At 39.3% G+C, this 22,380-nt stretch overlaps 1 protein-coding gene across 3 annotated transcripts in view; it reads left to right on the top strand.

Annotated features, from left to right (window-relative positions):
• Positions 1-18,686, top strand: part of UBA2 (ubiquitin like modifier activating enzyme 2) — a 32,326-nt gene extending 13,640 nt beyond the window's left edge. For 2 of the 3 annotated variants that reach the window (XM_055554405.1, XM_055554406.1), the window contains 9 exons: positions 2,101-2,200; positions 3,117-3,283; positions 5,209-5,302; positions 5,400-5,512; positions 7,833-7,988; positions 9,581-9,677; positions 12,379-12,484; positions 13,953-14,089; positions 15,777-18,686. In XM_055554405.1, the coding sequence (XP_055410380.1) occupies positions 2,101-2,200; positions 3,117-3,283; positions 5,209-5,302; positions 5,400-5,512; positions 7,833-7,988; positions 9,581-9,677; positions 12,379-12,484; positions 13,953-14,089; positions 15,777-15,958 (1,152 nt within the window). In that variant the 3' untranslated portion in view covers positions 15,959-18,686. Of the gene's footprint in view, positions 1-2,100; positions 2,201-3,116; positions 3,284-5,208; positions 5,303-5,399; positions 5,513-7,832; positions 7,989-9,580; positions 9,678-12,378; positions 12,485-13,952; positions 14,090-15,350; positions 15,413-15,776 lie in introns of all 3 variants that reach the window. The other variant, XR_008704601.1, reaches the window with a different exon arrangement.
• The last annotated feature ends 3,694 nt before the right edge of the window (positions 18,687-22,380 follow it).

Raw genomic sequence — 22,380 nt, forward strand, 5'->3', positions numbered from 1 at the left:
CAGTATTTTCTAAACTAGTGTCTACATACCTATTTCCATTCCAATTTGAGCAGTTGAACGCCAGAATAATCTGAAGTATGTCTCTAATCTGTTGTGCAACAGGTAACTTTAAGCATCTGCTGTGTGCCACACACTTAAAGTACAGAAGCTTTAACAGTGACGGAGACAGAAAATAGGGTCCCAGCTCTTTGTAGGGGAGAGAACTCAGAGTTTAGAAGGGAAGTCAAACATTGAACAAGCAGTTTTGAGTTCAGGGTGTAATGAGATTAAGTTCAAATGTATTGGAACCTGTAATAATAAGTAGACTTAACCCTCCTTGTTATTAAACATTATTACTGATTGGAATGATGGTACAGAAGAGGCTGTCCAGAGGAAATGACATTTCAACTCCAGATTTCAAAGAATAAGGGTGGGGATGAGAATGCAGCATGTAGAAAGTCAGTCTCAGGTTGAAGAACTGAAATAATTCCCATTAAAAGGGAGAGTGGAAGGAGGACTGTAAAGGTAAGCTGAGACTCTATCTGGCAGGATTTTCTAGGTCATGATAAGGATATTACACCAAGACAGTGGGAATCCATTGAAGGGTAGTCTGTAGGGTCAGTATAAGGTATAGGAAATATGCAGTGCACTCTTGTAGGACCTGGTGTTCCTCTTGTAACCAGTATGGGACAGTGCCTTCTGCAGTAATTGGAAGTAGAACCCATTTGCAATCCCATTGGAGTGTGGATTATCCATTTTATACAAACTGAACTTTGTATAACATGAGAAACCAAGAATACTTCCTGCTTTCCTGCTGGGCAGCAGGTGAATAGTGGTGCCATCTCTGAGGTAGGTAGGGAAACAGATGTGTGCATAGGGATCGGGGGAGTGTGGAAGGTGATAGACTTTGAGATTCCTCTATGGAACGTGAGCGAGATGACACATGGTTCTGTGGGTAGTTAACCATTTTAGAGATTTGGTTGAGTTAGGTTTATAGAAAGAGACAGAGTGTGAAGATCTTAGTATTTAATAATTGAACAGAGAAGGCTGTGGAGCTGGTGTTTGGAAATCCATGCTAATTCCCCACTACCTGGCAGGCTTTACAGCCAAGCACTAAGGTTCCTCTATAAAATGTCTCTAGCCAAATTTGTTATCCAAATCATACAGGACCCCTCATTTCCTTCCCTTTTTACCCATTTCAGATGTTACCAACTCTGTCCTTGTTCCTCAGGTAGAACAGAATAACTTAACAGTACTCAGCTGTGTGATTTTCACACTAAATTGTACTATTATTTGTATATTTGGCTGGTTTTCCAAAGATTAAGGATGTTTTATAGATACTCAGTTGAGTATATTTTGATAGAAATAGTTCTAACTTTTAGCCATATCTAAATTCATATCCGGTATATACAAAAAATGTGTGGAATAAATCAACAATAGGAAATACAGCTAAGGAAAATGTAAATCTATTAAAATCATCTGAAATTCCACCACATAGAAAGTGTGATTCGTGTGATAGTCTCAATCTATATGTGGTAATGTTTGGTTTTAGTTTTGAAATAGGAATTGTTTTGTGTGTTTGAGGTTCTTTGTGGGGGACAGGGGAGGCACATTTCAGAGGTGTTGCAGGTGGTTCTTAATTTCTGTTTGAGCACTTTTAAAATGTGTATGCTTTATTGGAAGTACCCACAAACTTGAAGATGTTGCTAACTGGTACCTGTAGGCTCACTTCTTGTGGAGTTGGTGTGTAGTTACTTAGTCCCTTGAATGGTATGATTGCGATTGCAGCTGATCTGAGGAGCCAATATGGGGAAGTGGTTTGGGAGGACGGGGTCAATCAGCACAGGTCAGAGCTCCCTTGCTCTGCTTTTCTCAGCATCTCTGATTTTAACCGTTTCAAGTGTAAGCGTTGTGTGTAAAATTTCTTTTTACACAAAGACTTTAGGTGCGCACCTCCCCCCACCCCCCCTTGAGAATTGTTAATCTACTGCTATATAGCATGTCCTCAGATCTTTAAATCAGATTTTATAATGTGAAGTCAGCAGGGTAATTTTGTTATATTTTTATCAGGATAGGGACAGTAGGGTTCGTGGAATTTATCTTTCTTCCTTTCTGTCTTAGCTTTTTAAAGATGATATCAGATATCTGTTGACGATGGACAAACTATGGCGGAAAAGGAAACCTCCAGTTCCATTGGATTGGGCTGAAGTGCAAAGTCAAGGTGAAGGGTACATTTTTCTCTTTGGGATTCCTAAGTTGGAAATTCTCTCACCTGAAGTCTTTACATAGCCTTGTTATTTCTTGGTATACAGTGGTTGTACACCCATGGTAAGAAATTGAAATAGTTCAGAAAAGTATGAAGAAGGAAAATCACTGGATGCCTCATCACCTGGAGAAATAATTACTACTAACGTTTTAAGGCTGTCTTGGTGATAACTGCACAGAGACACAGGCAGTTGTGTGGTCACTTTACGTAAATGGAATCATACTATTTACATACTCTGACTTGCTGTTCTCAGTCTTTTTTAACCTAGTCCCTTAACAGTTAACATTTAATTGTTTCATATTCTCCCTGATGTAAAGTGTTGTTCCTTAAACTTTGGGACATATTTGTAGCTTTGAGTGAGGAAAAACTAATGTAGTAGTGACTGCTTCCTTACCCGTCTCTTTCAACACATTGTGTCTCAACTTGCTTTGCATAGCATTGTTTAGCATATTGAAATTTAAAAGGTCCCAGGAGATTTAGGGTGTCAGTTTGAAGCAGTTTCCTGTAGTTATCTACAGTAACAAATACTTCCTTTTACAGCTCAATTCTAGTATTGCTGTGGTAGCTTCCACTTATTGATACTGTATTCTGGGCATAATGCTTATTACCTTGTCTACATTGTATTCTTGAATCCTCCAGTAATCTGTGAAATTCTGAGAGTCTCACAGCCTTCCCATGTCAATATTGACCATTTTCTTGCTTAGTTTTGCATAATATTGACCAGTTTCTTGCAAATGTATGCATAATTGTATCATAGTGATAATTACTTTAATGAAATTTGTTTCATATAATTTTTTTATTGTCAGGCATTGAATGTTAAACTGAGTAAAGGAAAGATGTTAGGAGTAAATTTCTAATACTTCTTTTCCAGGAGAAGAAACCAGTGCATCAGATCAACAAAACGAACCCCAGTTAGGTCTGAAAGACCAGCAGGTTCTAGATGTCAAGAGCTATGCATGTCTTTTTTCAAAGAGCATTGAGACTTTGAGAGTTCATTTAGCAGAAAAGGGGGATGGAGCTGAGCTCATATGGGACAAGGTTTGTGTCGAAAATGTGTGGCAGTTTCTTGTATATCAAATGTGTGTTTTAGTTCTTGAGCTATATCAGAACCTAGTAATGTTGGGATATTGTTTTATTCTACCAGATTTTGAGGACATTGTTTTGATGTTTTCACCTCTAATTACTACATTGAACTATGAATTTTCTATATGTGAATTTAAGCAATATCATAAAACCTCATTTTAGATTCTAATATGTTCATAGTTTGTAACTGTTGACTAGAAAAATAATGTGACTTTACTGTAGTAAAATATTTCTCTGACTTAAGAAAATAGCCTTAAGAGAGCTTCTTACGTAATAAAGATTTATTAATAGAAGTCATAATATCCTTTTGGAGACAACAGCTCATGGGCCTTATTTGGCCTTGAAAGTAATAAAATTGCCTTACTATTGAAATAGTTAATAATGCTTTGAGTTCTGAGAGACTTATCAGTACAATAAGGATATGTAATTATTTTTACAAGTTAAAACAATATTTAATAGATCTTGCAGTTAAATGTTGCATTTTGGGATTTAGTGAAATAATTTTACTTGTTTTTAATTGTACTCAATACTTTCTGTGACTATAAGTGATTAATCTGCTAAAGTTTGTATGTTCAGATTTTGGTAAAGATTTGCCATTAATTTCAAAGTAAGGAGAAAAGTTTGATCAATTTTAGAGACCTAAGATAACTTTTAGAGAAGGAAATGGCAACCCACTCCAGTATTCTTGCCTGGAGAATCCCTTGGACAGAGGAGTCTGGTGGGCTGCAGTCCATGGTATTGCAAAGAGTTGGACACAACTGAGCACAAGATAGCTTTATATGTGCAAATTTTGAAATGGGGGTTGAATCAGACATCTGAAATAAAGCTGGTAAATTTAGATTTTGGAGAGTTACAAACATTAGTCTTTAGGTTTTGTGTGCTGTAAGGGATCAGTATTAAAACTTTTTTTCATTGTATTTTTATAACTGGTGTAGTAGGTTTTCATCTGTATACAGGGACTCAATAACAAAACTTGGGACTGCAAATTGTTACTCTCTGTGAGTAAGATCTGTAACTAATGGATGTGATAAGCCAGCTGCCTGGGGAAGTACCTGATGGGCCCCGTTTTGGGTACTCTTAAGTAATCATACTTATCCTCACCACAGCCTTACAAGATGTTTATATAATTTTCCCCATTTAACACATTAAGCAATTTGGGGTCGGGGATTTATTTGCCTGTGGTTACTCAGCCAGCCAGATAAGTATGTGAAGAACCCACATCCTATCAGTGCTTTTTCTTTCATACTTGGGCGTTTCTGCATTATGGGCTAGGATAGTTTTTCTCAGTTCAAAGCACGAAACTTTTGGTGAAATCGAATTAAAGTAGGATATATGCTTAGAAATAATGGCAATTGTAAAGGGAAAACTTTCTTTGTCCTGCCGCATCTGAAAAGAATCAGCCAATATAGGACTGCAGTGTTTGTGAAGGGAATTGGGAGAAAGAAAGCAAAACGAGGTATTCTAGGTATTTCTGAGGCTTTAATGAAGTAGCTTTCTTAAACCAGTCTGTATCTTCATCCCTGAGTTCTGTACTCATCAGACAAGCTTATTGACGATATGGACCCAGGGAAGGTTTGCCACCATCAGTAAATAGAATCGGTGTTCTGATCTGTGTGCTCTTTGTCTCCAGTGCATTTGTGGACGCAGGAGTGAATTCCTAAAACCTGTTGGCTCTTGGCAGGCCACATTCCTGTATTCCTGGAGCTGATGATCCCAAGCAGGCCCTTGCTCACTTCTCATCCAGATCAGCCTTTCCCTGGAGGCCATTTCTTGTTCTAGTTGACGTGTTAGAAACTTGTGAAAGTGCTGTTCTGAAAGCAGTACTAGCCAAATTAGTAAATTTGTGGGGAGACTTGTTAAATTGTTTAAATTATTGACAGGATGACCCATCTGCAATGGATTTTGTCACCTCTGCTGCAAATCTCAGGATGCATATTTTCAGTATGAATATGAAAAGCAGATTCGATATCAAATGTAAGTTGTTTGTACTTCAGTTGTATCCTCTAAATTCTAAGTTTCTTTTTTTGTTTTTTTTTTTTTTAACAGCTAAACTTTTTTTTTTTTCTTCCAGCAATGGCAGGGAACATTATTCCTGCTATCGCTACTACTAATGCAGTGATTGCTGGGTTGATAGTATTGGAAGGATTGAAGATTTTATCAGGAAAAATAGACCAGTGTAGAACAGTGAGTGTTTCTATTTGCAATTTTAAAATTAAAACAATAACATTTGGTTTAGAGCAATGGGAAAGTAATTGTTCAAGTTACCTTGTGAGTTGCATGTTTAAGTAAGCTTCCTGGAAGTTACAAAAAGGAAAACACATTTGCTTCTCTTATTTTTGTCTAAAATGGAAGCAGAAGCTAGTTTGCTCTAACATTTCTAGTTTTATTGAACTCTTACAACTCATACTGTGGGTCCTTTGTATTAACTTTTCTTCACTGTTTTCCAATTCTAAGAGTATTTTGGTTTTAAAATTCTGTTTGGTCACTTTATAGTACCCTGTTCTTCAGGCATTTTTGTCAGTCTCCCTTTTTATTTTAAAGTTTGTTATTGTAACTTTATGTTATTTTTGGTTGTTTTAATGCCTGATGAGCTTATGTAATTTCTGTTAGATCTCTCTCATAGTGTTTGTTTGCTTATGTGATAGTGTATATATATATTTTTTTAAACAATTATATTTGTTAACACGGTATCTGTGGTAATTCTTTAAGGACCCACTGAAGGTGTATTTCTTCAAAGAGGATTTGTGTTTGTTTATGTCTGGGTGCCTGGGGTTCTACCAACTCGAGACCACTTTCACATTCTCAGTTTTAGTTTCTTAGCCCACATATATATTCAGACAGCAAATCTGCATGAACCCTATCTTACTGTAATGAATTATAAGGAAGATATTCTTCCCTCACGAAGCACCAAGGTTGAGATTTCTAGCTATTTCTGCAGGGAAGAAATTTTTCTCCTCTTTTTTTTATCCTCCCCTTTATGTGAACATCTTCTATCATGAGTTTCCTACATTAGTAGTGGTTGGACTGGGTTTATCTCTTAAGAATAAAGCCACTTGAATATTCCCTTTGGATTCCTGCTTTCTTCCTGAATTGAATTTGCATGTCTGAAGATACTTTGCTTTCATACCACTGAGGATTTAAAAAACTTCGTAAAAATATTGGAGCCAATATTTTGCTGTTGTTTTAGGTTCTCCTTTTTGCAGTAATGTTAAAATAAAAGGACCAGTTTACTTTCAGAAATGTCTTTTAAAAACAAAAGCAAAAAACCTAGTCTAGTCTATGATGGTACTCTTAACTTTTCAGTGTCATTATTAATGCATTCTTAAAATACTTTTTATTGTTTCCATAAAATTTCAGGGTAAGGGAATGTGGAATCATAAGGCCAGTCTGACATCTTGGTTCAGCTGTTTAAATTATTTTGGATATCATGTTTTTAATTTCTGAGAACTATATTTTTTTATGTCTTATCTTTTTATAGCAGCCTGAACAAGTGTCTTACTTTGTCCTGTAACATTTTTCTTATTTCTTTACTTGATCATCTCTGTTCCTCTCTTGGGCTAATGATACCCATATGTCTGGGCTTCCTTTGTTCCCATTTATAAATGAATCTCAGGATAGGTTAAAAGAAGTGTTAGCCTGAGTATTAGTAGTGTTAGCAGTTGTTTTTATTACTGTCGATTTCTCTTAGCGGAGTTACCCTCCCAGTGAAGATCAACCATTGTCCCCTATTCCAGCCCTGGCAGTACAAATGTATACGCCTAGTATTCATTGTGGGGAGAGGCTATAGGAGGCCTCTGCCTAGCACTTAATGCCTGTCAGGGGATTTACTTCTTTAAGTTGGGGGGAATCGATAGGGTTCTTCCTTAGAGATAATTCATCTTAACAGATACCATACTACATGGTAGTTCCATAGTAAGAATTTGTGTATTAGCGTCCGGTGTTCTCTTGACAATTGTAACTTCAGTGCAGTTTGTTTTTTATTTCCCTTGGTTCATGTAATTTTTTTTGTTTGTTTGTTTGGGTATTAGGAAAATGGTAATAGTGCCAGACATACATTATTTTTCCTTTAGTTATGTGAATGTTAATATCACAGTCATCAGAAAATTAGAAAAGAAATGCAGCTCATTTGGTCCTTGTATCTGTGCAAACATTAGAGAAATTAGTGCACTGGTCTTGTTAGAAATTGACTTAAAGTTGATAAGAATAACCACTAGGAAGGCACTCCAAACTGATTCAATGATGATACCACAGACAAGCCCTTATTCATGCTAAGTTAGTTTGCAGAATAGTCTAGTTTTCAGTACAATGAGATTTCAGTAAGCTCAGCCTTATTTACAAGGTGGCTAATTTGAAAAGGTTGGGAAAAAAGTCAGCCTTTTAAGGTCTTGATTTTCCTTATCCTTTGCCATCTGGAAGGGAATATTTAAGTGAATGTTCTATGGTATATAAAATTATAACTCAGATTCCTGATTTCTACTTGTGTTTTTTTTTTTTTTCGCCAAAGATTTTTTTGAATAAACAACCAAACCCAAGAAAGAAGCTTCTTGTGCCTTGTGCACTGGATGCTCCCAATCCTAACTGTTACGTATGTGCCAGCAAGCCAGAGGTGACTGTGCGGCTGAATGTTCATAAAGTGACTGTTCTCACCTTACAAGATAAGGTAAGTGCAGAGCCTGGTTCTCTTCCACAGGGTCACTGTTCGTAAGAAAAAAACAAGTCCCCTTTTGCCTTTTACAGTGTACTGTGATAAACTAAAAGCCAGATAATTACCCTGAATACTGAGGTGTGTTCCTTTGCCATCTGTGTCCTGTTGACTTTTCTCTCTGTGGTTCCAGAATGTGTGTTTCACATCCCAGAGAGGAATAGGTATATTTGGCTAGAATGTGGACCACAGGTGGCACATAGGTAGGTAGCATAGTATCTTTACAAGCAAATTCTGTGTTCCTTAGGTTTCTAGTGATGGTGTATTAAGCTAGTCCCTGAGGCGATGCATTGTTAGCACACCTGGATTCACCTGTTGAGCTTTGGTGTGAGAGATGGACGGTTAAGGTATGGTTTGGTACTATAGCCTGGTCCTACAGTTTCTCCTAGTATTTTTTTTTTTTTTTTTTAAATTAGGAAAGAGCAAGTGACCTGAATGGGTGTCACTTCTCACTTTGGAAATCACTTCACATAGTTCCTCTGATTGTGTACATTGTGATGTTTCATGTTTATATGCCTCCTGACATGAAGGACTAGACTTTGTGGCCCTCAAGGCTGCTTGAGAATGAATGGCCTTTCTCCCAGAACTGGTTACATTGGACAGGTTGATTTGACCTTATGTTTTGGATGGAGAGGGAGCTGGACTTGATATGTTGGCCAGCAGAGGGTGGTTGCCGCTTGTTCTTTCTTAGGAAAGAAATGATTATAATTGGTATCTACTCATTCTTGAGCTAAAGGTAATTCCACATATTTGGAGTGTAATTGGACCTTTAGAGAGTTATCTGTTGTTTGGTTTTTTGGCTGGTTTGTTTGTTTAGGATCAAGTAAGATTTAATAGTATTAATCACTCCTGATCCATCTTGGAATTTGCGAAGGGGGGTATGGAACTTGGGAAGAGATGGAGCTTGGGAAGGGGAAGACTATTTATCAGAGAATCAGATTGATGAGAAGTTTTTCATCTATAAAACATCTTCTAGTATGGAGTTGTAATAGAGACTAAGATAAAATATGTCAAGTGTCTAGCTTAGTACCTAATCTGCTGGGAAGGACAAAATACCAAGAGCCAGCCAAGAGTTCTTAGTCCCCATCTGGAGGAAGTGTTACCTGCTCTTTATCAGTGGTCAAACATGAGATAGAACGTGCTGCTGCTGCTGCAGCCAAGTTGCTTCGATCGTGACCAACTCTATGTGACCCCATAGATGGCAGCCCACCCAGCTCCCCCGTCCCTGGGATTCTCCAGGCAAGAACACTGGAGTGGGTTGCCATTTCCTTCTCCAATGCATGAAAGTAAAAAGTAAAAGTGAAGTCGCTCAGTTGTGTCCGACTCTTAGCGACCCCATGGACTGCAGCCTACCAGGCTCCTCCATCCATGGGATTTTCCAGGCAAGAGTACTAGAGTTGGGTGCCATTGCCTTCTCCGGATAGAACGTGGGCATGAGGTAATTGGGTGAATTCCAGTGGAAGGAGAGAGTTAAGAGCCATTATAAGAAGTCTAGGCTATTTGTGGTCTTTAATTCCATATGTTAACATTTTGAATTTTTTTCCTTACAGATTGTGAAAGAAAAATTTGCTATGGTAGCACCAGATGTCCAAATTGAAGATGGAAAAGGAACAATCCTAATATCTTCAGAAGAGGGAGAGACAGAAGGTATTATACATTGCCTTGTTCCTTCACCCTCACCCTGAGTGAAGGGGTGCACATTAGTTTTTCCATTTACTGTATACAGTACTGAGGATCACAGTGGTCAATCTGAATGGACTTTGAAGTTGCCATACCTCATCTGTCTTGTTGGAGAGCATCAGGATTCTTTTTGGCTATAGTTTCTTGCCCAGAAATTTGGGGATATTGGGTCATAAGTAATTGGAGGTCGTGCTTTGGCTGGCTAGTAGTCTGTTTTTTATTAAAATTCTAGTTAAATATGGTTTCACCAAAAAGAAAAAATGGCTAAATGTCCTCCCATTAGTTCTAGCCAGCTCTTTTAAAGGCTAGGACCTTAAAAATGGAAACTGGTCTAGAATCTCAGTGGCTTAAATGTGACCCTTTACCACAGAATACATGTGCTGTTGAGGGTGAGAGAGCATTTATTCCGAGCCTTTGAAGTGCTGTATTATAGGAGTAGTCATAGATATTTGTAATTCAAGGATAAATAAGATAATAGTCCCTGGCTATTTCACAGCCTAGAAGGAGATGAGAGATTAGCAACAAGTAGATTTAGTGTCATCTAATACCGTAGAGGGAAGGTGTACAAAGTTTGAATGAAGTTTTGTAAAGGGAAGGTTAACAGGGCAAGGGGGCATATCACAGGAGAGAGGACTCCTGGGCCAATTCTTGACGAAGAACTGAGAGGGGAGAGTCTGCATTTGGGCAGAATGAACAGCATCTGCAAAGGCGTGCACTTATAAAGCACTATAAAGGGCTTTAGGAATGACCAGCTGTTGGGTTTCCTGGAAGGTGGGTGCTGTGGGGTTGGCAGCAGTGGTGCAGCTTGAGGATTTTGTGTGTCATATGTGTAGTATATGGGTGTGTGTATCTTTCCCCCCGCCGATTCCCTGCTCCCTCTAGGGTTTAAGCAGGGGCGTAATGTGTAATCTGCAGAAGAGTAAGGCAAGGATGTGACAGTGGAGGTGGGGAGCCAGTTACAAAAAAACTGAGGGAAGTGAGGGATTTTTACTAACGCAAAAGCAAATGACAGTTTTGAGATTTGCAGAGTCTGAATGTAGAGCACTGGTGAGGAAGAGTAGCATTGTTAGGCTTGGACAGAACTATTGCCAAGACTCAGGCTTCAAAAGTCATGCTAATTCACCTGGATAGAATTGCTCAGAGACTGTTTCCCTTTTGAACATGTTGGGCTGTGGAATTTGAGTGAGTGTGAAAGAGCTTGGAAATGGAAGTCTGGGTAGGAATTAACTGTTCTGCAGAGACATTCCAGGTAGACCGAAAAGGTATAAAAGAAGAAGAAGAAGAAAAAGATAGTTGTGCTGTGCTTAGTTGCTCAGTCATGTCCGACTCTTTGTGACCCCATGGACTGTAGCCCACCATGCTCCTCTGTCCATGGATTCTTTAGGCAAGAATACTAGAGTGGGGAGCCCTGCCCTCCTCCAGGGGATCTTTCCAACCCAGGAATCAAACTGGGATCTCCTGCATTGCAGGTAGATTCTTTACCAGCTGACCTGCCAGGGAATCCATTGGATTATGTAGAAAACAACATAAATTTTAAAATTATAAGCAAAATTTAAGAATTTAAAATACATTTTACTTTGTTTGTGCCAGGCACTGTGACTATACAGATTCTATACAGTCCGTAGGCAAGAGCAAATTCTCAGTAAAGCAGACTGACTTTTGTGAGGAGACAGTGTAAATTGGGAGCTAAATGAGGAGGCGGTTTTGTAAATGAAACTTGAGCATTTGAACATGCAGCAGAGAAAGGATGGTTAAAGGCAGGAAGGCCCTAGAATAGGTAGGAGGAGATGGTAACACCAAAAGTTTGATTGGAGAGTTTATTCTTCACTGGAATATTTATAATCCATGTAGCAAAGGCTTACTGAGTGCTAGTGGATGCTTGGCATCATGTGCTCCATCCTGGGGCTATTCATATTTAGCAGAAATGACATGGAAGAGAGAATTGAGTTGGAGTGATTAGTTTTGGGGGACCTTTCTGGCTGTCCATTGAGAAATGCAGAAAATTTATGTTGAAAAAACTATTGAAATAAAGTTTACAATTCAATAACTGAATTGTAAAACTGGCGGATGGTTGATATTGTGGATAGCTTTTTTAGAAATAGTATATTTTGAACAATTCTAAAAGTTGTCATTGACTGCTGTAGGATTCCATATTAATTTGGTTTCAAAGGGAGAAGTTTCTCAGAACTTCTCAGTTTAGTTTCCTTGAAGTTTTGGTAGTTGAGTTTTCAGGGCTGAGTTCCTAAGTGCCTGATATTTTAGTGAACTAGATTACTAGGGCCATCACACCCAAACACACAGGGAAGTGACGTAAATAATACATTTTATCCTAGTTCCAGAAGCTAGAAGTCTTAATGAAAGGGTCCAGCGAGGGTGTTGGAGGGGTGGTTGACGGGTTTGGTTTCTCCTGAGGCCCCTCTCCTTGGCTTCTTCTAAGGATACCAATTAGATTGGATTAGGGTCCACCCCAACAGCCTCATTTTAACTTAACGCCTCTTTAAAAAAAAATACTGTCTCCAAGTACAGTCACATTCTGAGACATTTCAGCATGTGAATTTTGGGAAGATACAATTCAGCTTATAGCAGGGGGTTTATCTTGTAAAAACTAAGGTTGACTGCTTCATGGAGATATAACTAAAGCATCTAAATTTCTTTTAAAAACTTTTAGCTAATAATCACAAGAAATTGTCAGAATTTGGAATTAGAAATGGGAGCCGACTTCAAGCAGATGACTTCCTTCAGGACTACACTTTATTGATCAACATCCTTCATAGGTAGGAACTATTAATATTTTAAGTGTAAGAAGTTATTTGAATATATAAACTTAAAATTGGAGAGAAAATGTTTTCTTACCCTTAAATCCTACTTTTCATTTGAAACTGCACCATATATATGCTCAAGTTGGCCATTAAGTTCCCTGAGGTTTGACCTACAGAAAAATCTGAGAATCCAGAAAGAAATGTTTGAGGGTAACTCATCAGTGGTAGCTGATCAGAAAGACCTAGAGCGGGTAGAAATGCAGGTGTGTGAATAGTTATAATCAGGGGTACATTCCTTGTCATAGTTGAACTGAATAAAAAATTTGGAAGGAAGAAATATCTCTCCCCTAAAACAAATATTTCATTGTGATCTGGAACAGTAACAAGAGAGCATTAAAAATTACCATATATAGATTCCTGAGTCACATTTTTTTTCTTTTTACTTTATTTTATATCCTGCCCACTTTATTTTAAAAAGTATCCATACTGCTTGTATTACAGGATATTTGTACATATGTAGCACAGCTTAAATACAGATGGTTCTCCATTTGGTGTGCTTATCTGTTGAACAAGGTTGGTTCATGCTCATTGATACCTCTAAGCTGTACCCTGGCTCATTTCTTCAGGTTATATCTAACAAATGTGTTTTGCCAGTGTTGCCATCTATACCCAAATATACAGAACTTGTATAATTGTTCAAGAATATTACATTATATATACTTAGTTTATAAAAAGCAGGAAAGGGCAGGAAAAACTGAATGTGGGTTATTAATAATAGTATAAAATGAGACAGGTGAGTCAGAGATAGGTCTTGCTGGGGGTGATCTCTGGCCCCAATTACACACCAGTTGGATGTCAGTGGTGTGCTTGTGTTCAGTTGTGGAAGGACACGTACAATGAAATGGAAATATCAGTTGATGTCTAAAAGAGGAGGCATAACTATCATATCTTTTAGCTCTCTGTGAACAGAACCCCCCTTATAATATAAGTCTTTTGTTTGACTTTCATGCGTTAAATTTTTGTACATGTGTTTGGGAACTCATTACAAAAGCAGAGTGCTGCCTGTGAAGATGGAGGAAAATTGAGAAGCTGTGTAACTCTGCCCCCAAACACTAAATTACTGTGGTTAAGATCAGAAGAGCATGTATAGAATCTTTTCATATAGCTGAAGAAAGAATGCCTAAGAATTACACCAGGCCTCACAATTTTTGACTCAAGTTTTCTGCTTTAGGTATAAAAGTTAAAATTTTTTTCCCTGAACTGAAAGGACAGTGTTATTGACCATTTGAATTGAGCTTCGAATACATACAAATCTGTTATGTAGTCTTTTTTTTTAACTCTTTGAAAATCAGAAGCCAAATAAAAGGTGTGTATGTAGTATACACCTTTTGAGGTTTGAGGACAATTTCTCTTTGGTGCGCCTTTGCTTTTGTAAGTAGTCATAGCAGTGGTTCAGTGTTACAGTACGCAATTCTCCTTACAGTGAAGACCTAGGAAAGGATGTTGAATTTGAAGTTGTTGGTGATGCCCCAGAAAAAGTGGGGCCCAAGCAAGCTGAAGATGCTGCCAAAAGCATAACCAATGGCAGCGACGATGGAGCTCAGCCTTCCACATCCACAGGTGAGTCACAGCCCCAGCCAGCAGTCACCCACCAAGCAGGACTATTTACAACAAACTGATTGTCTTATGAACATGGACCATAAAATAGAACTACTCACAGGACTACTAAAGGTGTGTGTTGGTTCGGCATTGTTTTAATGGAACTTTGAATGTATAACCCATGAAGATATTTAAGACTGGGTAAAATTTTTATAGAAAATAGATACATTTTATTGTTTTTACAACTGGAAATGTCAGTTTACTAGCGCATAAAGATGGTTCATTCTGAGTAGTACTACTTTGGGATTTTATATGCATGTTTTTGCGGACAGTGAATCAGTGCATCTGACTATTTTGAGTGAACAGATGCTTGGTAAGTACAGCATTTCAGTTTTCTCAGAACCAGTGACTTTGGTAGACTGTATCAGAAGCTCTGTTTCCTGGGTTTTCAGTGTTGGTGCTTTACTGTACTCCAGTGTGAATGTTCACTACCTGCGCCACCCCCCACCCCCCCAAACACACACACACCTCTTCGTTCTTTAGTGTCAGGAAACCAAAAGTTACTCATTTTTTCCTTCTCTATTTTCATTTCTTTGACCCTGTGTCTTTGGTATTCTTTGGAATATCAGTGCTTCTTTGGTTCTGATGTTCTCCGAGCATTGTGAAAATGAATTTAGAGACGTCTAGAGCAGGGTTGCCCAACCTCTGGGCCATCAACCAGTACCCTGTTAGATCAGCAGTGGCACTAGATTTGAAATAAAGTGCACAATAAATGTAATGCACTTGAGTCATCTCCAAACCATCCCCCCATCCTCAATCTGTGGAAAAATTGTTTTCCATGAAGTTGGTTCCTGGTGGCAAAAAGGTTGAAGTCCAGACTGCTGGTCTAGAGTGTGTGGGCCATGGGTTCATGACCCTTCGCCCCTGCCACCGCCCCCCCCCCCCACCCCCCCCGAAAAATAGAAAGGTTCATCATCCTATTTTGAGGAAAGGACTGGTAGTTTACAACAATCATAATTTGCAGCGTGCATTTATTTTCCACTATGTGGCTAGGTTTTGGAGACTAGCAGTAAGGTAGGTACTGTGCCTTTGACTTAGTGGAATGTCGGGGGTGGGTGACACAGTTCCAACCATAGTGTAAGTTGAGAGCATGCACTGTAGAGCCCCACTTTGTGGGTTTGAATCGATCCCATCCTCTGCTGCTACTGTGTGACCTTGGGCAAGTCTCTGTACCTCCGTTTCCTCTTCTGGAAAATGGATAATAATGTTATCTTCTTTATAGGGTGGTTGTGATGATTAAATGAGTTGTATATGCAAAGTGCTCAGAACAGTTCCTGGCACATTGTAAGTGCTATGTATATGTTGTTATTGTTGTTGTTTATTACTATTATCACTGCTACGAATATTAGGATATGCACCCTCCCCTTTTCTGTTGGAGAAATAGAAACAAGGAACTGTAACAGTTCCTCTGAATTATATAATGCTTGTTAAAATTTTTTGTTTTGATTAGGAAAGAAATAGGTGCTTGTAACAAAACAGTGAAACAGTACAGAAATACGTAATGTATAAAGCAAGGGTTCCCTGAGGGTAGTCATTCTGAAGTTTGATGTATGTTAGAAGAGTAGTTTTTCATGTACATAAAATTGTAGTGAGCTTCTAGTCGCCCCCCACTTTTAACCATTTTCTTCCCCTTTTTTTCTGAAATAAGCACAAGAGCAAGATGATGTGCTCATAGTTGATTCGGATGAAGAAGGTCCCTCAAATAATGCTGATATCAGTGAAGAAGAAAGAAGTCGCAAGAGGAAGCTAGATGAGAAAGAGAGTGTCAGTGCGAAAAGGTCACGCATAGAGCAGGCAGAGGAGCTTGATGAGGTTATAGCATTAGATTGAACAGAAATGCCTCTGAACGGAACCTCTTACTCCATTAAGGCCTTCTGGGCAGAACCAGGTTATTTGTTACGTCCTTTGTTCCAAAGGGAAAATATTGACACCAGTGACTTGAAGATGATTCTGCTCCCTTTGAAAGCATTCATTTTGCTAGAACTATTAGAAACATTGCAGTATGCTGTATTGAAAGTAGGAATATAGTTTTAAAACCCTTTGAACAAAGTATGTGCATAACCAGTCCATGAGATGAAACAACACCGTGCATGTTGCCTTTTTAATGTAAATACCCTTCGGTATCATTTAACAGTTTTAAAATATTGTGGTTTAGTAAAGTTGATACCTGGTTATAAATATTATGCCTTTATTTTTGGTTAGAAGAAGAATTATTTTTAGCCTAGATCTAACCATTTTCATACTCTTAACTGACTGAAACAGATTCAAAGAAGTATCGAGTGCTATGCATTAAAACTTGTTTTTAAATGTTAACTGGCACTATGTATATTAATGTAAAACAGTTGTTAATTTACTCAAGTTTTCAGCTTGTACTGCCTGGTATGTCTGTGTAAGAAGCCAATTTTTGTGTATTGTTACAGTTTCAGGTTATTTATATTTGATGTTTTGTAAAACTCAAATACAACTATACTGTACTTATGGACCAAATAAATGACATCTGCATACTTGTTATACATGCCTGCACAGTTCATGTTTCTGCTGCCTTACTGGGTTTATACATTGTATTTGCTGCAGGCATACTATATTCTTTCCTTTTAGAAAATTAACTCAGAAATGGATTACCATAGATGAGTACTGTTTGCCACAGATGAGTACTTTTTAAAAGACAGCTTTTAAAGGCATGTTGCTTTTTAAATGATTGTAAACTTTTGGCCTTCTGTTAAGAACATTCAAGTGATCTTTGCTCAGCCCCAGTACCTTGGAGTCATGGATTTGAGATTCCACATGGCAAGTCTCCTCCACTCTGGGTGTCCCCAGGTCATCCAAGGCCCTTCTTGCATGTACCCTTCCGGGCCCAACTCGGACCAGCACCTGTGGCCAGGCCAGTCTGACGGATCAACACTCATATCTCCTGAACCTCCGAACGCCTTGGCCCCTAGGCTGCTCTCCTGCAGATGAGCCTGGAGTTTTCAAATAACAGAAACCCATGAAGCTGTTTTCCCCGTTCTGTACCTCTGCCTTGGTGTTTTTGGCCACAGTCAATGAAATTTCAACTTAGTAATTCATTATGTTGTTTGCCGTTGTGTAATTCTTACTCTGCCATCCAGCTTATGAAGGTTTCATTTTCCTCCAGAAAAAAAATTTTTTTGGAATTACAGAACTGTGTTACAGATAAAAATGGAATATCCTGAAATACCCTTTCAGAAGCAAATTTTGGTTAACTGGTTGGTCACTGATGGTCATCTCCTGTTTTGAAATTTTGAAATCTGAAGAGTTCTCGAGAAAATCTGAATTTTGGAAGGCTCTCCATTCCTTTAAACCTCATCCACCCTGCCTTTTTCAGCAGTTATCAACAGTGTATTTCTAGCATTTTGTTTATGTTCTATTTTCTTATGTGAATGTATAGTGGTATTAAATGCCAGTGTGATTTGCAGAGATGTGTTTCTCTCTTGGCAGACCAGCGGTTTTCAGTTTTGCAACAACTCTATTATTACTTTTCCAGCAGTTTCTGTTTTTATAAAATCTGGGTTTATCAGCAAAGCAGGCCTGACCGCAGTGGTCTTGTTTAACTAGACTAAGATCCAAACTGCCACTCAGTCCCTGGAGTGTGGAGGTACTTTAGATCTGGCCTTTGTATTCATGGTTTTCGCACCTGAGTCTTCTCAGTTTATGGAGCTGGAAGTGGGCTTGACAAGCATGTTTCCCCAGAAGCTTCAGTCTGACAAACCATATTCCAGCCTCATGGGGAGCAGTCTGGTGACTCAAGTCTACCTAGAGAGTCCATTGTCCTAAAGGTCATGCTGCGTACTTTGCGGGTACCATGAAAGGATTTGGTATTTTAATGAGAGCCTGAACCATTAACAGAATAACTGATCAGGCAAAGATCATCCATGGATGCAAAACCCAAATGGCTCCTAAGGAACAAAATCTTAGTGGAGTGCTCAAATGTTGCTATATAAACTTGCAAAAATGAAAAGCTCTCTGTCTTGACAATAGACTGATTTATTATCATTGTAATCAAGTGATCAAACCTGGCATCACTAATGGGACAGCCTGGTATGTGCTTCCTGATAGGAGATGATGATTTGAAGGATCCAACACCTAGGCCCCTCCCCACCCCAAAAAGGTAACTTGAATTTAGCATCTAGATTTCCAACTAACAGGAAGCAGAGGGAGTAGAGAAATGAGTTAAAGTTAAACATTAAGGGGGAATAATTGGATGAATATAGAATGTGTGACATTCTAGAACCCAAGTGTAAAATAAATGATTCTTGTGACAATTGGAAATTTGAAAATGGAACAAATTGGGTGATAATGGATTTATTTTATTAGCTATGGTATTGTTCTTATAGTTATGTAGGCCATTGTCCTTATTCTTGAGAGAGATTAGAGATGAAGCTCACAGTACCTACAACTTCTAAATGGCTCAGCAAAATACAAAATACAGGAAGAAAAACAACATTGGATCTCAATGGAGCCTATATATATTGTTTATTGTGTCATCTAACTTTTCTCTGAGAACTTTAATAATAAAAGTGGAGATATATTTTGTATTTTCCTTTAGTGCCTCTGTGACTTTTTCAAGTTTTGTACTGAGTATATATCCTGTGATTGGAATCAGAAAAATAATAAAGATTATTAAAAATGCCAGTTGGAATGAGAAAGTGTTACAGCAATTCCTGGGTTGGCATTGATGAACTCAGCTTTACTCATCCTTATTGCTAGGCTGTGACTTAGGAAGAAGTCTCTTTCATTTGATCCTCTAGTGAAGTCAAGAGAACCAGTTGCTTCCAGTAGATTAGTGGTCCACTTGGAAGCTGCCATAACACACTTGGTTCGTGATCGATGTTCCTGAAACTCGCCTGTTGGTGGCACATATGTCTGAGGTGGACTTGCTCTATGACCCAGTTCAGTCAGCCATCCAGCTGTCTCATCCTCTCTTGTGCCCTTCTGCCTTCAGTCTTTCCCAGAATCAAGATCTTTTCCAGTGAGTCAGTTCTTCTGCATCAGGTGGCCAAAGTATTGGAGTTTCAGCATCAGACCTTCCAATGAATATTCAGGGTTGATTTCCTTTAGGATTGACTGGTTTGACTTCGCAGTCCAAGGAACTCTCAAAGAGTCTTCTCCAGCACCAGAGTTCAAAAGCATCAATTCTTTGGTGCTCAACTTTCTTCATAGTCCAACTCTCACATCCATACACGATTGTTGGAAAAACCATAGCTTTGACTAGATGGGCCTTTGTTGGCAAAGTAATGTCTGCTTTTTAATATGCTGTCTACGTTGGTCATAGCTTTTCTTCCAAGGAACAAGCGTCTTTTAATTTCATGGCTGCAGTCAACCATCTGCGTGATTTTGGAGTCCAAAATAATAGTCTGTCACTGTTTCCATTGTTTTCCCCCATCATTGTTCCCATTGTTTCCTATGACCCAGGATCATGGGCAGATTTACACCTCTTGTAAAAAACAAAAAGCAAATCTTAAAAACCCAGAGAAATCAGGGAAGAAGAAACGTTGGCATGTGTTTCTAGTCATTGTGGCTTGCAGATGTGAAGATCTCCCACTTCCTTTGTAAAGTAATGTAGCTAAGGACCAGAATCCATTTGACTGTCTTGTAAGATATATTTAGCGAAGTATTTTTATAGACCCTTTCATGCTGGGAATACATTATTTGTATTCTGCATACAGAAGGGACTTTTTTTTTGTTTGTTTTTCCTGCATGTAATTTAAGTTCTAGCCAAAAATTTGAGAAATGTTTGAACTGCTTCACTAAATAAGCAACTGGGTTGAACTACAGGTTTCTGAGGCTACTGTGCACTTGCTTATATTTCTGAAGACAGTTATTTCCTGGTAACATTTTTTGGAAGTTTTACTAAATGTATCTCATAAAAGCTTTTTTTGTTTTTGTTTTGGCAACACCATGCAGCTTATGGCATCTTATTAGTTCCCCAACCATAGCCTGAACCCAGACCTTCAGCAGTTAAAGCGCAGAGTCCTCACCATTGGACTGCCAGGGGATTCCCTATAACAGTTTTAAAAACTTTAAATCTTGCAACAAATGATAACTTACTACATAGGGAAAGACTGAGGAAAGATTATATCAATATTAGAATATATAATGCTCCAAGAAGTTCCTCAGGATTTACTTTAGAAATCTTCGAGAGTTCCTTCTCAGAAGATCAGTCTCAGAAGACGTAGGCATTGTGCACACCATCGTTCACTCATTTTATAAACATATTGTTCAGTCACTCAGTTGTGTCCAACTGTTTGCGACCCCATGGACTGCATCACGCCAGGCTTCCCTGTCCCTCACCAGCTCAAACTCATGTCCATTGAGTCGGTGATGCCATCCAACCATCTTGTCCTCTGTTGTGCCTTTCTGCCTTCAGTCTTTCCCAGCATCAGGGTCTTTTACAATGAGTCTGCTCTTCGCATCATGTGGCCAAAGTATCAGAGCTTCAGATAGTAAACGTATCGCATCCCTACTTTGCACTATGCTTCATTTGGAAAACCTTGCCAAATTTGCCGGTCTGATAGAAGTCTTGAAAGTTGTAAGACACTAAGGGCTGGTGTACACAAAAACGTAACTTCTTACTGTAGCAGTAGGTAGTGGGAGGAGGATCTGATAACCCACATCCTTGGTTGGCAAGCTTTCCAGTTGGTCCCAGTGCGGCAGCTAGGAGTACTGCAAGTCATCAACACTAACCTCATGCTCAATGTGATTCCAAAAGCTGTAGCATCCCCAAATAGCTCCTCCCCATGGAGCTGCAGACTGACTGGGGGTTTTGCCCTGTAAAGTTAATGCATAAATTGCCATTCCTGAATGCAGGATAAGGTCCCAACCCTAATTCTTAGATTGGGAAACCAGCTGTCCATGGCTTTAGTTATCAATGCTTTGAAACTTCTGTGCCCCTGCTGCTGCTGCTGTTAAGTCGTGTCTGACTCTGTTGGACCCCACCAGCCTCCCCCATCCCTGGGGTTCTCCAGGCAAGAACACTGGAGTGGGTTGCCATTTCCTTCTCCAATGCATGAAAGTGAAAAGTGAAAGTGAAGTTGCTCAGTCATGTCCAACTCTTCGCGACCCCATGGACTGCAGCCTACCAGGCTCCTCTGCCCATGGGATTTTGCAGGCAAGAGTACTGGAGTGGGGTGCCATTGCCTTCTCCGTCTGTGCCCCTAGAGAGGCGTAAAGGGTGTCTAGGACCAAGGGAAGTTGGTAGACTCAATCTGGTAGGAAGAGTTGAACCTCAGAAAAGAGGGATGGAAAAATCCCTTTGGGCACAACTCCCAGTGGACAACCTCACAGTGGCTTAAGCAGAACATGCATGTTGGGTCTAGTGCAGTGTTTTAATAGGATTGGCACACAGGTGCTGAGCTGGGAAGGGTCCATATGTGCTTTAGGTGAAAGATTCTGCTCTCCCCAGGAAAACTTATTTTATAAAGGTAGACTGCAGCAAGCTCATGGGAGGGAGAGAAATGTGGATCTCAGCGATTCTTAGACGTGGTGTTTGATTGCATGCCATCCCCTTCCTTTGTAACCCAAGTTAGTCCACATTTGATTGACATCTGAGTGTGTCCCAAGACTGAGAAAACCCCTGAATTGTGATCATAATTGTGCCATTCTTAGTCCCTCAGTCATGTCCGACTCTTTGTGACCCCGTGGACTGTAGCCTGCCAGGCTCCTCTGTCCATGGGGATTCTCTAGGCAAAAATACTGGAGTAGGTTGCCATTTCCTTCTCCAGGGGATCTTCCCAACCCAGGGACTGAACCAAGTCTCCCGCATTGCAGGAGGATTCTTTACCATCTGAGCCACCAGGGAAGCCCTTGGGGTCCAGAAAATACAGACACTACAGACAGATAAGGGGGTCTTATGGAAGCTAGACTACAAGGAGAGACAATGGAATCTGTTAAAAAAAAAAAAAAAATCACTGTTGGTGTAGACAGTCTGGATAGGATCAGCCTTAGAAACAAAGATGGTGGCTCAGGATTTGGTGTGAGACTAGATTGAACATGTCCTGTTCTAGCCTTCTGAGTGTTGGTTTGTCTTGACAGAAGATTCTAGTTAACTTGAAAGAACCAGAAACCCAGCAGTTCTGTTGTGAAACTTTCCCAACAGTGGGATGCAGGCAGTAGTCATTGGAGCCATTTCTATTCTAGCTTTCAAGAGCCGATTATACCTATTTCTTTCCAACTCTGTTTAACAACACCATATTGGCAGTTTAAAGTTGATCATGGGGGGACTTCCCTCATGGTCC

The sequence above is a fragment of the Bubalus kerabau genome, chromosome 17 (assembly GCF_029407905.1).
Source record: "Bubalus kerabau isolate K-KA32 ecotype Philippines breed swamp buffalo chromosome 17, PCC_UOA_SB_1v2, whole genome shotgun sequence".
Lineage (NCBI taxonomy): Eukaryota > Metazoa > Chordata > Mammalia > Artiodactyla > Bovidae > Bubalus > Bubalus kerabau.